The following is a 17,171-nucleotide window of genomic DNA, read 5'->3' on the forward strand; positions in this document are numbered from 1 at the left end:
GACTTGAAACATTTTGAAGTAGAAAATGTACCAACTCCATCTGTTGTAATGGTACAATGACATTGTAGATTTCAGACACCTACTTAAAATCTGTGCAATTGATTTTCAATTTTTTTTTCCTACAAACTTATTTTTGTTTAATTACAAATATCCATAACAAAGATTCCCCAAGCAGAAATTTTTTAAATCCTGTGATGCTTACAATTATAATAAACTGCTCATTTTTCAGTGGGGTGGTTTTGGGGTTTTCTTGGTAAATAGTTTTCCAGTATGTCATGTTTATTAGATGCCATTTCTATTCAGAAGATTTTTGCAACAAATTGATGGGTAGCTTGTGCACAAGTTTATTAGGAAACTAATATGCGTATGTTCTGCACATTCTTAAATGCTACAGCTAAAAGGTTTCATAAATACATGCGTACTCGATTCAAGAATTTGCATTAAAAATGTAGGTACTTTATGTTCAACTACCTTCTCTTTTTCCTGCCTTTCAGCCTTTCTGCAGAGAGGAATAGGAGGATTAAGAGAAAATCAACAACTTAAGTAGAGTTAGACTTTAAAGTTTTCAAAATCATGAGCTTTTGGTAAATTCTTCTCTGTATTGAGAACACCTAAAGACACACACTTTGAATTGAACTTACAAAAAGCATTTTCCTGTATTTTTCTCTGGAGGGTTGGGTGGGAGGCAAGAAGTATCTGGAAACATGCATCATTTAAGTAGAAAAGTTATTTTTCTTAAAAGTTACTGTCTCCTTTCAAATTTATCTTATCAGCTAAAAACTGATTTTTGCAATAGGTCCATAAGAAAATCTTCTTCACTTACAGTATGTTCAACAAGACCACTGTTGCAACCAACTGAACTTTGCACACCCAGACTGATGCAGACCCATCAGCTCTGCTGAGCAAAGCCACTGAGCTGAACTGATATGGCAACCTCACGAGGACTGGCAGAGAGAGACAACTGATATTGTCACCTTGGCCAAATCCCTCATTGTTGTTGTCTGTGTTCTCACTGACAGAGTAGAAAGAAGGGTGCTTGACTCTCTGTAGGTGCTCAATGCAGCAAGTACTGAAATTAATTATGTGAGTTAAGAGTCACTGAGCTGCACTCCAACACATTGCTAAAGAGGTAAGAACTAAGTTTACCAAAGGTGCACCAACTTCATTGAATTTGCAGCAAAAGACTTTCATCTGATGGCTTTTATTTTATTCATCCCTTATTTAAAGTAAAACTGGAAAATTAAAGATAGTGCATATGTACATATCTACACATGTAGATTCAGCAAAATCCCTACGGAACAAATCCTTCATTTCTTTCCTGCATCCATTCCTGAGACACTTGTTCCAGATGCATGAATTTTAAATGGTACATCTTGCTACTGCACTTACTTTATTCTCAAATACAATTAAAATGAACAAGAAAACTACTGTAATTAATTAAACAATTTTAAATATGCCGGTTAGCAAAGCGAGGAGCTGTTACTTTTTTGTCACTTTTTCTATGACAAGCAAGTCATTAGGTACTGCTAAATGCAGATGAACAAGCAAGCATACACTGGAAAAGGCAAAGGGATAGGAGGCAGGAAGGGAGAAGGAACAAGGTCAATAATATAAGTTTATTGGTGTAGGTTTGGAGACAGTTTGTAAGCAAAATTACTTTTTCTTGTATAACTCCCTACTATATACAATAGGCTGCAACCTTTTCTTCCCATAGCAATGGTGTTTCTAGACTAAGGGAAAGTTGTACCGATCCAGATAGGAGCAGATTATTATTAAGTTATGTGGAACTTCTTCTTACTCATGACACCATCTCCCTCCTAAATAACCACATTATTTTCCTGCAACGAAAACAAAGCACAACGTACCAAGGAAATTCCTATACAGAATTACATAATGAACTTAAAAAGCTATAATCATGTGTCAGAGCTTTCATGTCTTGTGCCCCAAAGGTTCAAGACAATTTTAACTGCACCATTTTATATCTACAGTAATATATCACACTGAACACCTACTTGCACACTAGATTAGCAACACCTCGAACAGTTTGCCTTGGCTTAATAAAAACATTAACACTGTGTTGGTATTTCATTTGCAATACTGAGGAAGAAAAATAGAATGCAAAACCAGCAACTTGGCTAGAAATCAACATACACTGGAAACACTTTCTGGAATGGGAAACGAAGCAAAGTGGTGAAGAGACTTTGTATGTGAGGATTAAAAAAATACCATAAATGGATACAAGAGATGATTACTTCACAGACATAACACAAATTAGTTTTTCTTTTGCTATTGCATCAGTTATGTTCAGTGGACACAAGTAAACACTGTTCACTTTTTAAGGCCATAACTGAAATGCTCCCTTGACCACACAGGTTTTGATTGTACTGGCAGGTCAACAATATAAACTAAATTGTTAAAACCAGTGATTTTATGCACATTTAGTATACTGACAGTCAGGAAAATGCTAGACTGCCACATTCTTGTGATCACTTCAGAATATAACAATTTGAATCTGCTGGCATTTTTCAAGACAACTTTTAGCAAATAAACAACCACGCACTTCTGAATTACCACGGTAATTTTTTAACGCCATCCACTTTGTTTACAGAACAAAAACATATCATTTTTGTTGTGGTAATTTAATTCATCAGTGTAGTTTTTCAATCAAAGATTTTTCTTTTCTATAGAACCACATACAAAAGCAGTAGAAGCAAGGAGTTTAAGTCAGCATAATTGTTAAAGCTGCTTTTCTGCAGAAAACCTTCACACTAAAAAAGTAATCAACCTGCACACGTCAATGGCTGCAAAATTCAAAAGGAAAGAGGTCTGGAATTGTACGGGGAATTAATCATTAACTAGTGGGACGCATTCTTAAGTCCAAAATTATTTAACATGTATCAATGGACTCAAAAGAGAATGAAAACATCACTGAATAAAGGTAACAAAGAATCAAAGACCAGTGAATGATACGAGACCTGAATGCTGAGTGAGAAGCATGGTTTCTATTCCAGGGAATTCAGCAAAAGGGAAAAGAAAACAGAGAAAAAAATAAAGAAATTAAATGTGCGTGTGTGGTGGTTTTTTTTTTTATTCACAGAATATGCATATTAAAAAAGATAATTTCAAAACAAGTGATTCAGTAGTTCTATTCCATAGCAGACCCCATATTCCTGGAGCTTCAGTACTCCATGTTATAGACTTGGGAATCACAGGGGCCCAGTTTGAAGGCTCAGAGCCCTTACTCTCCGGTATTTCATACTTAGGGTTGCTTCAGAGACATAAGATTATTCAGCAAGCATACCCAAAAAGGCATATGTTTCAAGATGGCCAACCATACTCAATGTTATATACTTAAGAACAAAGAATGCAAGATACAAATTATTAGATTGGGAATACCAGTCTTGCAAATCAGTAATTTAGAAAATTGACATTACAGAAAAAATAAAACCAAATGCAAGTAATAAGCATACTCCGACTCCAAGTCTATGGTTAAAATGGGTAAAGAGTCCTTTAAATATTTAAATAGAGAAGTACTGAACAGGTTATATTACCTTTCTATCCAGCTCCTGGAAATTTATGTCCTGGTCTGGCATACATACTTTAGGAAGGATGCTTAGGATACTTAGGATTAAACACGAGGAGTTGAAAGAATTATGAAAATGATGAAAGGATATGAAAACACACTCTCTGACAACAAACCCAGGATGCTCGTTCTATTTCTTTTAAGCAAGAGAAGGCTACAAAGTGATTTGATTATAACCTGTAAATTCCTATATTGAAAGATACAATTTGGTAAGACCTTTAAACCTAGAGGATAAAGGTACATTTATAACTAAGATTGGACATAGAAGCCAGGTAAACACAGGCTAACAGGCAAAAACTTTTAACAACAAGAACAACCAGTTCCAGATTGGAACTAATTAACAAGCCTGGTGGAGTATTGCCTAGTACTGGGACCGAATACAAACAATGGAGGCACTATACATTCAAGTTCAACTACAGCCACCTGGTAGTAGCTGCACTTCAGGAAAATCCACTGGATCGTGGTATGCAGCACAGAGATTCACAGTATTATCTCTTCATCTGATATTCTAGTATGATGAAAACTTAAAAAAGCCAAACCAAAACCAAACAAAAACCCAATTCGGAAACCCCAGTCTCTTTCACTACTGTTAGTGCAGTTTTTGGAGTTACTACCATTCCTCTGCACTGAACTCATGCTCATCCAGAAGCTCTTGTTTACAGATAATCCAAAGTCTTTGTGAAAACCAGGTAGCTGATGTTTGTAAAAAAATCTTTTCTAATAGGACAGCCCCTTTTTAGTGATATTTAAGATGTAATTTGCAATTTGAGCATAAAGTATGTTTTCATTGTCTTGTTATCTATAATTTAATAAAATTGTACTGCAGTCAGATATTAATTCCTTGTGTTTCATCTGTATTCCCCTGTTCTTTATCTGCTCACTGCACTGTTTATTTAAGATTTTAAGAAAAGTTATGTCCAATTTATTACAAAACCTCTGGCTCTGATGTGTGACAAAGACATATATCCCCATCTGCAAACTAAATTAGGGTTTCATAAGCCCATATGCTTGGGAAGGGAACTGAATTCTACTGCACAGTGGCAGCGAGGTGGCTTCCAGTGATAGGACCAGCAATATTCAGCTGCAGAGGGAGGTAAATACTTTGTGAAGGGCTCCTTCCCATTTACCCGGGGAAAAATCAATGGCCCATGCTTCCTCTTTCTGTTTATTTCATGCATTTTGCTTCAAAGCCAGTTAGCAGATCAATACTGATTTGTATTCTGAAGAATGAACAAGCTTTTTATTTTTATAAATAAATAAGCTCCCACTAAACTTCCAAAAACATGATGTAGATTTAATGGCATTATAGAGAAAGACATCCTTTAATGGTAGTGCACAAAAAGGATTAGCAGACACTGGTGGAATTTGTGGTGTTAACAGTTCAGGTGTTTTGTGGATAGGTAGCCGAAGTACAGGAAAAATGCCAGTTGTCAATTTTAAGTTTGCTTTTCCTCATTAACTTCCACACTGGAATTTTTAAGAATCTTCCAGGTCCTGTGTACATCATTTTTTTTTGTACACAATTTGGAAACCAGACTTAATGGCTAATAGAGAAAACCAAGGAAGAACAAAGATGGTACCTCAAATTTTTTTTTTCTCACTGCACTGTCAGGAATTTAACTAGTAGAAAGAAATGTAATTGAGAGAGGAGTATTCTCTCAATACATGGAAAGTGTTGCAAATTTACGACACTATTCTTTACAGAGTGGAAAGACCTCTCTTACACAAATAACTTTTCTATTTTGTTCTGTAAATATTCAATTTCAAGGGCTCTTGCACTGATTAGATTCCTTCTAGGAAAGACTGCAGACATTACAAAGAGGACAGTTTGGGGACACTTGCAATCTCCTTAGCTTCATGTATTAGGGAAACACTACATATCAGTCTGCTTTTGCAAATGGAAAACTCCCCACTGTCAGATTTCCAACTTACAGAGAGAGCATAAAATGAAAGTTGAAAATAATAATTTAAGAAAAAACGTTTATCATCATACCTAAAATACTACAAATGAAAAAGGAAAGGAATAGCAATTCTTGAATCTCGGGACCTGATTTAATTAAAGTGCACCACGAGCGCTTACTTTAATACTAAATGACATCTCTGAAATTTATCAGACTCACCTACAGACTGCAGCACACTAAGGAATTTTAGAAGCCAGTGGACCAAGAACTCAGATGGTGTAAAACGATGTAAAGGCTTCACTGGTTTCCATTAAATCTACACCAATTATAATGTGATAATATGTAGTGATGTTTTACAACAGGAAACCAAGTTACTTGTCTCTTAAAGGTTCAATGAAGCTCCACCTGCCAGTTTTTCGCAGCAGACTTCCTGACAAGCCCACACTGCTATCTCCCTTAGACACTGGCAATCTAAATTACACAATCTTTGTTAGTATATGAAGATAATTTCAATTATTTCTATTGTTCTGCTGTACAGTTACTGTGTGTATATTCCTCTACAATGACATCTCTTACTGAGATCTAAAATGTAAATACTTTTATGGGATGAACGTGATATCATATCTAAAATAGGTTGGGATCTTTTAACTCCATTTTCTTGACACATTTAAAAACTAGCAAATTACTGCAATCTTCCTTTTACATCCTATTCAGCAGAATCCCTTCCTTCATGTTTACCAGAGTTATTGAGGGCTATATGTTAAAAAGTTACATGCATTAGGGCTTCCCTTACCTCAAAGGAAAAACAAATGCGTCCAACAAGTTTTCCTGACATTATCAGGCCTTTCAAATACCTGTAGTAAAGGGGTTGTGTGGTAAGACTTAGCATGTTGCAGTGACATAGATGCTGGAAAGGTTTCTAGCCCATCTGTAAATTGCTGCTTCTTCCCTTTCGATCAGCAGTAAGTAAGTCACGCCAGAGATACCACACTCGATTTCAAACATGACATCTTCTAGTTAAAGGAGATAAAACACTGATGTCCATCCAGGTGTCAGCCTGGAGAACAGAAGGCTCTGGGGAGACCTTATAATGGCCTTCCAGTACTTAAAAGGAGCCTACAGAAAAGATGGGGGGGACTCTTTTTCAGGGAGTGCAGTGATAGGATGAGGGGTAGCAGCTTTAAATGGAAAGATGGTAGATTTAGATTAGATATAAGGAAGAAATTCTTTACAGTGAGAGTGATGAGACACTGGAACAGGTTGTCCAGAGAAGCTGTGGCTGTCCCCTCCCTGGAAGTGTTCAAGGCCAGGTTGGACGGGCCTTTGAGCAACCTGGTCTAGTGGAAGGTATCCCTGCCCATGGCAGGGGAGTTGGAACTAGATGACCTTTAAGGTCCCTTCAAACCCAAACCATTCTATAATTCTGTGATCCCACACTTGTAACAGCAAAATAAAAAAATTCTAAAATATTCCTCTGAGATTTAGTTATTATCCAAAGAATAGGAATCAGTGCAAGAGCAGCAGTCCAAAAAAGATTTCAAGACCACTATAAAAACAAGACAGTCTCTCATCACAAGCACAGAGCAACAACTTTTGTTAATGTTATTTTTACTCACGTGGTACAAAGCAGTTTCTGGTCCAGGTGTGCCCATGACTTCTTGTCTCAATGAGTCCATTTGTAAACTAGGCAACAGCGAGTAATGACTTGGACTACTACTCTTGTCTCCCTTCTTTTTGGACTTTTTCCCAGTATCCTTTTTGCTATTCCTTTGAAACATGTAGTCTTCTTGACCTATTTTCTCATTGCTCATATAGCGAAGCAATGAATTTTCTGTTGAAAGAAAAGTAATACAAAATATCATTGTGAATTGTTGTATGTATCTTAATCCTGCTTCCAAAATAGGTAATATTCTTGCTAAGATCTACTGTTAATTTCAACTCTTCAAGACTATTTCATTAACAAAACCTATTTGCTTTTTTGGTCTGGATATAGTAAGAAAGCAATCTTTTGGTAGGGAAAATTCATGATTCTTGCAGTTTTATGGTATCTCTGACAATAAAAGTAACAGAATATAAAAGAAAACACACATCAATAAATTTTGTCTTGGGAGTTTTCAAAAAATGAGCAATGATACACTTATGATCCTATCTGTAATCTTTTATTTAAACAAGATCCTAATGGATACAAATGACTATGGTGCCATACATTTAAAGTAATTTGCTTTGAACATTCATTTGAGATCGTTCATCGTATCATCCATACTTTCCCCAAATACTCTGCCAGTATCTACCAGCTTCTACCTGAGGGACATCCTGAGCCAGAAGCAATGTTTGTGAATTTAGGAAACCTCAGCAGATTTGTCTTTCATGAACTTGTCTGGTCTTTCCTTGTATTAATGTGAACTTTTAGTATCCATAACCTCCTGTGGCAAGAGATTCCTTAGCTTGAACCCAAACTGCATGAGGAGCCAGCTCTTTTTCTTTTTAACCAGAACTCAATGGAGACATTTGATGTCTCAGGTCTTTTTTTTGAAAAAACAGTGACAAACCTATTTACTTACTTCATTCCACACAGGATTTTACAAACCTTTATTACGTCCTGCCTAAATTCTCCCAAAGTGATGATGACCAGCCTACTGAATTGAGCCCAGTTCAGAAGTCACTCCATACATCTGATCACTTTTTGTTGTCTCCTAACCCTTCTTCATTTCTACAGTATTTTTCTTAAGAGATTAAGAGACTGGAACTGCACACACACCCAGCATGAGCAAGAACTTACACAGCAGCTTAAGAATACTTCTTAATTTGTCTTGTATTCTTTTTCTAATAATTCCTAACAGTGTTTCCTTTTTTTGATCATTACTGAATATTTAGTTAATATTTTAATGGAAATATCTATCATTACTGTAACATCTTGTTCCTGGGCAATAATAGCCATCTCAGATGTTATCATTTTTTATGTGAAATTACATATCTGAGCCTCACAAACCAGAATTTTGAAGAACTTATCCTCAATGATTTTGGGGTGAATCCCATGCTGCTCTAGAATGTTTTCCATCCAAAAAGAACTCATGAAGACAGAGAAATGTGATATATAATTCTCATTTGAGCATAAGAATATGTATCAGTAATAACCATACATTTGTCCTCTAGTATTATAAAATTAAGGCCAGCTTCAAAACGGACTGGATAAAACAGCTGAATCAATGAAATGCCAATATAGAGTTAAGCCAAACTGCAGGGCTTTGCAGTCATGATTTTCTTTTGCCTGGCTGAGCAATTTCCTCAATCCTAATAGAGGCTCTGCAAAAAGTTAAGTATACATAATGAAAGAACCCAAAACAGGTTCACAAAAATATATATTAAAGCAAGCAGCAAGATGAGATTGAAATATATAGCTTAAAGCATGATAAAACCCATAATGCCTTGTACAAGATGTGTGTTCAGATCACTTACCTCTCCTACTATCTCTTTTTATTTTATTGGGGTCTTCATAATCCCCCACCCAGTTATATTCTACTGGCATAGAAATAGGCCTTAGTTTCCCTGGAAACAGAGGAAAAAATTGAGATCATGCACCATAAGGCAGCATTAAACTAACATTCTTTAGAAGAACGAACAAATTATCTGCTAAGCTGCTATTCTACAGGGTTGCTTATGAAAGAGGATCCAGCATTGCCTCTGAACGAGAGGTTTAGATGGGAGTTCTGTTTTCTTTAACAGACAAGAAGCAGCTAAGTATTTAGTGGATTTTTTTAAGTTTAGAAAATAAATCCAGTGCCCTACAAAATCAGCAGCGGACTGACGTTTGAGACTGACAAACACATTCAAATTACTTCCGTTTTCACTGAACGATATCTATTTATTATTCTGCAAGTCCCTGGCACACACATGGAGAGAACTGTTTTAAAGCATATGTGAATTGTTGGTAAAAGAAACGTGTCCACATCACTAAAGTACCTTCACAAATAGTATCTTTTCTCGTGGGCTTAAAAGATCCATCAGTGACCGAGTAAGAAAGGAAGCAGAAAACCTCTATATGTAATTTCTTTGGTAGCATTTTATCCACAGAAAGCAAAGTACATTACTATTGGTAAATTCACTTTGATTTCAAACAGCAAGAGACAGAAAAGCTGAAGACTATTGTATCTTTTAAATTTTGATTCAGAAGCTGCTGAATTAATTTTAAAAATGCTGCAAACTATGATTTCTGCTTAAGGATTCCACAAATATAGTTGGCAATTCATTGAAAGTGTGCTATGCAACTTAGTGGGGTTACTTAAAGTGGTCTGAAGTTTTTAGCAAGTTAAATAGTATATTGAAACAAAACATAGAGCAGCATAACATAACAGTATCTGGCAGACTGAAAATAAAATGTTTTCACAACAAGGTCAGCTCTTGCTCTTTTCTAATCCATCTACTGGTCACAAAACTGAAAAGTGGGAAAATAATCTGTTTTTAAAAGTAGCAGATCTTAAAGTAAAAACTTCAGAAGTCTTGTTATTTATTTTAGTAGAAAACCTCTACATAAAGGTGATCAGTTTTATTCCACATTTTTGAGGTTAAATCCATGATACACTGAAAAAGACAGACATGTTTATAATGAAAACAAATATTCAAACATGTCTATCTACCTATTGAAGCACAGTCCATGGGAAAGACAGTAATACTATGCAGGCAGCATAACGGTAAAAGGTTGTATTGTCTTTCTAAAAAACTGACAAAAGAGTGTGTTCTGTACAGACCACAGGATCAGGTCACAAATACATCATTGCTCAGGAAATACAACACATATATTTAACTTTTTGTTTATAATTTAGTTTACTATTTATGGACACATATTTAAGTCTGATTGAAGCTGGGGAGATTTAGAGCACACAGTTAAGAAGCCATTTCCTGAGTGGGGATGTATTCAGCTCATGTTTACTTGATCAGAAGTAACTTTCAACAGTTACTTTTTCTAGAAATACAACTTTCTCTTTTTTGTGAGGCTGAACTCACATTATCTTATTGAAAGGACCTGCACAGTTAAAAAGATACAAAAGCTACAAAATCATGTAAGTCTGATTGTTATCAAAAGCCATAGCCATATACAAAATTTCAAGCTGTTCAAAGTGCATGTTTTTTGTATCTGGCAGTAAAACTGCAATAACCAAGTTTGTTTCTTTCCTTAAACTCAAGTTTCATTTGCCTTCTACCTCTGCTAATCTCCTTCCTGTTAACCACCATGGATTCCCTGCATCTGTTGTCCCTGGTGACTACACTCAGGAAAATTTCTTCCTTGGTATGTGAACAGAAGCTTTCCAAGGCCAATAAGCAACAATTATACAACAGCTGGAAGCCAGTAAGAGCACAAAAGAGAAATCTCTTTGTTAATATTGTCAAAAAATGTCACAAGATTCCTATGAAGAAACTATGGAGGGCCCTATTAACCTCTCACAAAGGAGGACTGAGAAATAATAAAAAATGAAATTAACACCCCACATAGTTAATGATGAGTAGATGCTGAAAACAATTATTTCTCTAGGCCTTCGAACTCTGTTTGACCTTTTTTAATGGGACACCATAAACCAGAATAGTGTTATCGTCATTTTCCACATTTTTGTGAAATCCTAAGGTCATGCCTAGCCACAAATCTTATGCTAATAAATGCCATGTGGGAAACTTTAGAATTTAATGCTGAAATAGTAATACTTTTAGAAAATACACTTAAATGAAAATGGACTCGATGGTGTGAATTCATTAAAAAAGAAGTGAGATCAAAAGTGAAAGGCTGTATAACAAATGTGTTAAATAATGACTGATTTTCAGTGCAGTCTTTGATCCATGTATTTATAACCCTTCCGGCTAATAGAAAAAAAGGCTAAAAAAGCTATCCTTTAACAAAATAATGGATTCAGCAGTCCTTGAAGAAGAAATGTATTCTTCCTCACTCTAGACTATGGGTATTAAAATTTAACATCTGGAACAGAGAGTATATCTCTGTTACAGAACTGACTGCATCCACCAATTGTAATAGTTGAAATACTGGAGTAATAAAATTGATATATCCATTTTCAAAACTTAGCAGTTATGTTGTACACTATGGGCATGGTTTAAAACTATTATACCTGGGTAAATTTTTCTAATGCTGAATTCCTAAATCTACGCAAGGCTTGCCCTTATACTGGGAGAAAAATTCCATCCTGTATTTTTAGCAAAAATATATGGGCTTCTACCATTTTTTTTTTTTAACAAAATGATACTGAAGCATAATCTGGAAAAATAAGCTGATAACAAAATTATGAACCTTATATTCAGAAAAATCATCAATATAAAACCAGACTTGCCCTCCCTATCATAGTAATTCATTTCTTTTTGCACAGAATAAGCTCTTAGGTTGAAATCGGTCTAAAGTAGTACGGAATTCTTAGCAAAATCAATGGCCACCAAAAATATTTTCATGCTTAAAAACAAAAGCAGATGCACAAAAATCCTAAAATAAACAAATGGTGATTATCCTTATTAGATCAATGCCATACCATATGTTGGTGTGCTCTCTCTTCTTCCAGGACCACTTGTTCTTCCCTTCTCATACTCATAGCAGTATAAAACTGCATCTTCTTCAACCACATTAAAACGTTTCCGATATTCCTGGTCAAGAAATGAGTTTGGAGATTCGGATCCTGTATGAACTGGCTTGCCCACTATATGTCTGCCAACATCATCGCATGGGAGATTTCCCTTTTCATCCCTTTAGTAAACAAGAGAGATTTTTAATATATTGGGATAAGACATTGATTTATTTTTTTTTACTGTGAATATTTCAATAAATATAGGAATATGTCAATATTTGACACATGCAAGAAACATATACCATCAATCAACATCAGGATCACACATCTTATATGCATATGTATGCATGTATGTGCCAGATCTCTCACACATTTCTGCTTATTCAATTCTTTTACAGACCGCATCCATCTTATTGGTTTCTCTTGAAAAGAATCACAGAAATAGAGCTGATGTGCAGCTACTCTTCTTTCTTGTTTTTTGGAATCTGCCCAGCATTTTGTGATTTACGGCAGAGAAATAATGTTGATCTTACTTTTTTATACTTGTATTTTTAAATACATCAGATAGTTTTAAGACACAGCTATATGGCAAGCATTGAAAAATTCAATCTGCTTCATTACAAACTAACCCCAGAGCAAGAAGAACTAGAGATCGATGATGTACAGACATTTGACATAGTCTTGCACAATCAGTTCAGGCCTAGAAGTTGTATAGGTACATCCATGCAGCACCAAATACGGTGTGTAGCACTTGATCATGAGCTGCTATCTCAGGACAGAAATGCATTGCAAGAAGGTATGCACTTTGCAGTTTGTGTACAGATCACCAAGATGATTGCTTCTTTCTTCCCTGCAACCCTGCCCCACTCTCTGAAAATGCAAACTGCTCAAAGGCATCAAGCAAGAGAGCAAGCTATGCCTGGGGTAGGAGCCCTCTCTTTGCACTAGATGAAACAGGGCTCAGTAAGCCTGCTGGTAGGACTGTGCCTGGAAATGGCTGCAAAAGACCTATTCAGACAGTAATTTCTGGGCAGCAGAATGTGTGCGAGGCAGCCAAGGGAGAAGGTGGGCCCTCATAAACTTGTTGGGAGTGCTTCTGCCCCTCTGGACTGCCATGTGAGTTCAAAGCTGGCCAGAATGCTGACCCATACTTCTCTTGGCACCCCGAGACTCCATCTGAGGACAAAGCAGAGCCTCCTCGTGGGATCCAGGCAGCCACAGGGGATGAGTAAGGGCCATCCTGCCTTGCCTGCAACAAGGCAGCATCACAAACCCCCACTGACCACTACACTCCCTTTGCCAGGCTGCTTTCCCAGAGCAGGGATGGTGGTGGCTTAGCAACAGGGGCTGGTGCAGCCCCACTGGGCCTGTCAGCTCACGTCCAGTGATGGAAAGACTTTCTGTGGTGACAGTGCTGGGGGACCCTGGCAGGTAACACGATGGAGACTGACATAAAACAGCCAGATGCTAATAAGTGCTCCAGCTACCACCAAGGGCTGGCACAAGGAAGCCTCCACGATAAGGAGGGCAGCCTGAGCTGGAGGAATCTTTACTGTGAGCATGGAGAGAAGTGCAGAGCCACCAGGCAAACACCCTCTTGAGATGAAGGCTTCAGTTTTCACCCCCAAAGGTATTCCACAAATTTGAGCAGGCACTAACTTATGACCAGCACTTCTAAGTAACCAGTACATGGAAAGTGTCAGTCCCCCTCTCATGTCATCTCTGTGTAGTTATGTTGGCAGCTGTACTGTCTGTGGGTTTCATCACCAAGGTGGCATGGCCTCAGGGTTTTATCTTGCACTCTATTCCAGTCACAAAAGGACGGTTGGTTTGTTTGGGCTTTTTTCCTTGGCTTGACAACAACAAACTGAGAAATAGATGCTGAACAGTTTGATAATACCCGAAATAAAAACATGCTTAAATATAGTTAATCATGGAGAAAAAAACCTGATGAAATGCCAAAACAAATTATTCAGAAACACTGTACACTATGTGACAGGTTTGTGAAATGAAGTACAGTCCATTAGGATTAAGCTGATAAAAAGAATTCAAATGTACAAAGCTTAATCTCTCTGTAAGATTACAGCTTGTACTAATATGTCTTGTAAGATTTAATCAGAATTGGTCCAAACTACTGCATTATCATCATGATTTAAGAAATGTTATCAATAAATAATCAAAATGTATTTTGAAGATCTTGATTTCTGGAGCAGAATTCAAAAACTGCTAAGCAGCAAATGTTCACTAAAAATACCTCAAAAAAGACGATGCATTTCTTATCAAATGAAAGTATTTTTGTGGTGGTAAATGTGATCAGTAGCAGCACAAAGGCACTACTTCTTTTAAGATAGTACAGTTTTAGCTTCTGGAGTGACAGGTCTTTACCATATATCTACTGCATTCAAAGACAAACCTAAGACTATGTTTTGATTGGAATTTCTTTTTGCAGCTTTTTTATGTTAATAGGTTAGAATTAAATACTTGATTTTTTTTTCTGTGGATTTTCTAAAAACTATGTCTTTATAATATTTACATAGACATAACAAAATACTGTTATCGGAGAGATAACACATTCAACCCTATGAACAATTCAAGTGTCATGACTATGTTTTTATTTAATTAGAAGAGAAATAATTAGTGAACTGGACTATGTATCCTGTTTGTCTCTGTCACTAGACAGATACCAGAGCAATTGTGTTACCAAGTTCAACTGTGTTATATGCACCACATTTGAAATAAAATGGCAGGGTTTTTTTTTCAAGAAATAAAACCCAAGCCAGGTGACAGATGAGGAAGGAACATGGGACTCAGCTTACGGCTTCACCAAAGGCTTGTGACATCTTCTAAATCATTAAGTGAAAAGTCACTCTTTTGTCCTGGAAGGTTTTTTATATCTCTGAAGAGTAAGAATTTATCATAGAACCACCTTCTCCTCCCCACTAGGTAATTTGATTTGCCATATACCTTACTCTTGGATAGCCCCCAGGAAAGTCTTGTCAGGATCAGGTCATACATCATATTAATTGGCTAGAAAAGTTACTGATAAGAAAGTCTAAGAAAAACTCAGCTACAAGAAACTCAGGTACAAGAAAGGACAATCTGCCCTTACAACCTTTCCAAGAAAGTTAACTAAAAGTAAGAAGTAATTAAACAATACATTGACTGGACATATGATAGCCTGCGTGTAAGTATATGGAAGCTTTAAAAATACAGATCCCTCTTAAATACATTTGTAGACCTCTAGCTAGCTACTTCTGTATTCTTTATAGGCCACAATTCTCTTAAGAATTTTAGGAAAGGAACCTCTGTGTACATTATGGAATTATACTGGATCATTTGAAGTCGAGTGAGGTTAGGGTGATGAATCTGCAAGGAGGATATGCTGCTTTTCTGGCTCAGCAAGTACAGAGATTTATTTACAGGAAACAGCATGGTCACTGCAGAATCTAGCAGAGGGGCCACACTAAAACGCAATCCTGAAATTTGCTCTAACGCTATCAAATCAAATATATCTGAAAAAAAACCCACTGTGGCAGAACAAAACAGTGATCTTGTTGAAGTTGAAAGTTTCTTGCTTTTAGCTCAGCCTACCTTATTGCATCATGGTTATTAGGCAAGGGGACAGATACAAACTCTTTTCCTAGTTACAAATTCAGGGTTTCAGATAATTTTCACTCTTCTGAAATAGGATGAGACTGTTACAGACAATAGATTACCCCATATTTGAGAAAACAGGGTATTGGGCCTTTTTTTCTAAAGGCTACTATCTGTTTTGTAGACAAGACACTGATTCAGATCATTGTGGGTCCGATTCAGCGTATCTACTCTTAATAAGCAGTTCACCTACAAAATGAAGTATTATCAGCCTAATCCTGCAGGGCAGGCTGATAAATGAGTAGGAACAGAATGGTCAGTTACTTTATAAATATTTTTTACATTGAATTCTACCTGAAATGATCTTTTTTACCTTGGAACATAGGGTTCTGTTGGAGGAGGGGGTATGTAGAGATCCTGAAGAGCAGAGCTGTCTCTCTTTGTAGGTGTGCTGATAGTGCTGGATGGTGTAGCAACACTGCTTGTAGGACTTCTAGGAATAAGAGGCTGGTTCAAAAGAGAGAGAGAAGCAATCAAGATTATCCTTATATATTACACATTTTTATTCAAAAAAGCTATAAACATTCTATAGATCAGAAAGTTAAAGAAATAATTACCAGTTTTAATATTTTGTGTGCTTTTAAATTGACTGAAAAAACACTCATGTTAAGGATACAGATCTACAAATGGACATGTATTGTGCTTATAAAATCGATTCCTCTGATTACATCTTTTTCCCTTTTGCACAGCAAGATTATTGCCAATGGCCATAAAAATAGTAATCAGTAGAGCCACTGGTGAAATCTTAATGAGTCAGTAACATACAGAATCCAGTGAATTCCTTAATTAAACTAACATTGTAAAGAAAAAGTCTAGTGTTTACAATAAAAGGTGCATAAGTAGGCATTAAATTGAATGTCATCTCCTCCCATCTGCTCTACAGCTTAAGAATTAACTGTAAAAGCTTCAGTTTATGTCTGCAGATGCTGTAAAATCAGGTACTGCATCCTCAGAATACACACGCTATGAGACAGAATAAACTGGAGATTATTATTATTCTTCATTCCCCTGGGCACACTCCTCACAAAGTAACATTTACTCACAGGTAAATAAATTGTATACTCCTCGCAGAATAATCATGCATTCTAGCTATCATTCCAGTCCAAATAGGACGTCCTCCTAATCCTCCCTCTTAATCACATCTCTCTCTCTCTCTCGTGAATTAGGCACCCCTTTTTCTTCCTCAACTTAACTATCTTGGCTAGCTAAATAATGACCAACCATTTGAAGACTTTATTAAATCACTGTAGGGCTGGAAATTACAGCAAGATTTTCTAACAGTCTCTATACAGATGCAGAAAAATGAAATGAGATTGCTTTAGTCTACTTAATAACATGTCTGCCTAATAAAAGCCTTATGTTACTTGGCTTGTATGATAGCTAAACTTAAGCAGAAAAAGAAAAATGGCAAAACAACAAGTACAGCAGTATCTTCATATACCCTAAAATTAATCTAATATTAAACAAATGCTGAGTTTT

The 17,171-nt window shown here is 36.4% G+C and overlaps 1 protein-coding gene across 6 annotated transcripts in view; it reads right to left on the reverse strand.

Moving 5' to 3' along the window:
- The window catches only part of CNKSR2 (connector enhancer of kinase suppressor of Ras 2), a 218,505-nt gene that overhangs the window by 77,967 nt on the left and 123,367 nt on the right, over nt 1-17,171 (reverse strand). For 4 of the 6 annotated variants that reach the window (XM_074814668.1, XM_074814672.1, XM_074814670.1 and 1 more), the window contains 4 exons: nt 16,006-16,139; nt 12,006-12,217; nt 8,941-9,030; nt 7,101-7,315 (listed from right to left, as the gene is read on the reverse strand). In XM_074814668.1, coding sequence (XP_074670769.1) covers nt 7,101-7,315; nt 8,941-9,030; nt 12,006-12,217; nt 16,006-16,139 — 651 coding nt within the window. The remainder of the gene's footprint in view (nt 1-7,100; nt 7,316-8,940; nt 9,031-12,005; nt 12,218-16,005; nt 16,140-17,171) is intronic. The other 2 variants (XM_074814671.1, XM_074814669.1) reach the window with 1 other exon arrangement.

This window comes from Strix aluco, chromosome 2, assembly GCF_031877795.1.
Source record: "Strix aluco isolate bStrAlu1 chromosome 2, bStrAlu1.hap1, whole genome shotgun sequence".
Classification (NCBI taxonomy): domain Eukaryota; kingdom Metazoa; phylum Chordata; class Aves; order Strigiformes; family Strigidae; genus Strix; species Strix aluco.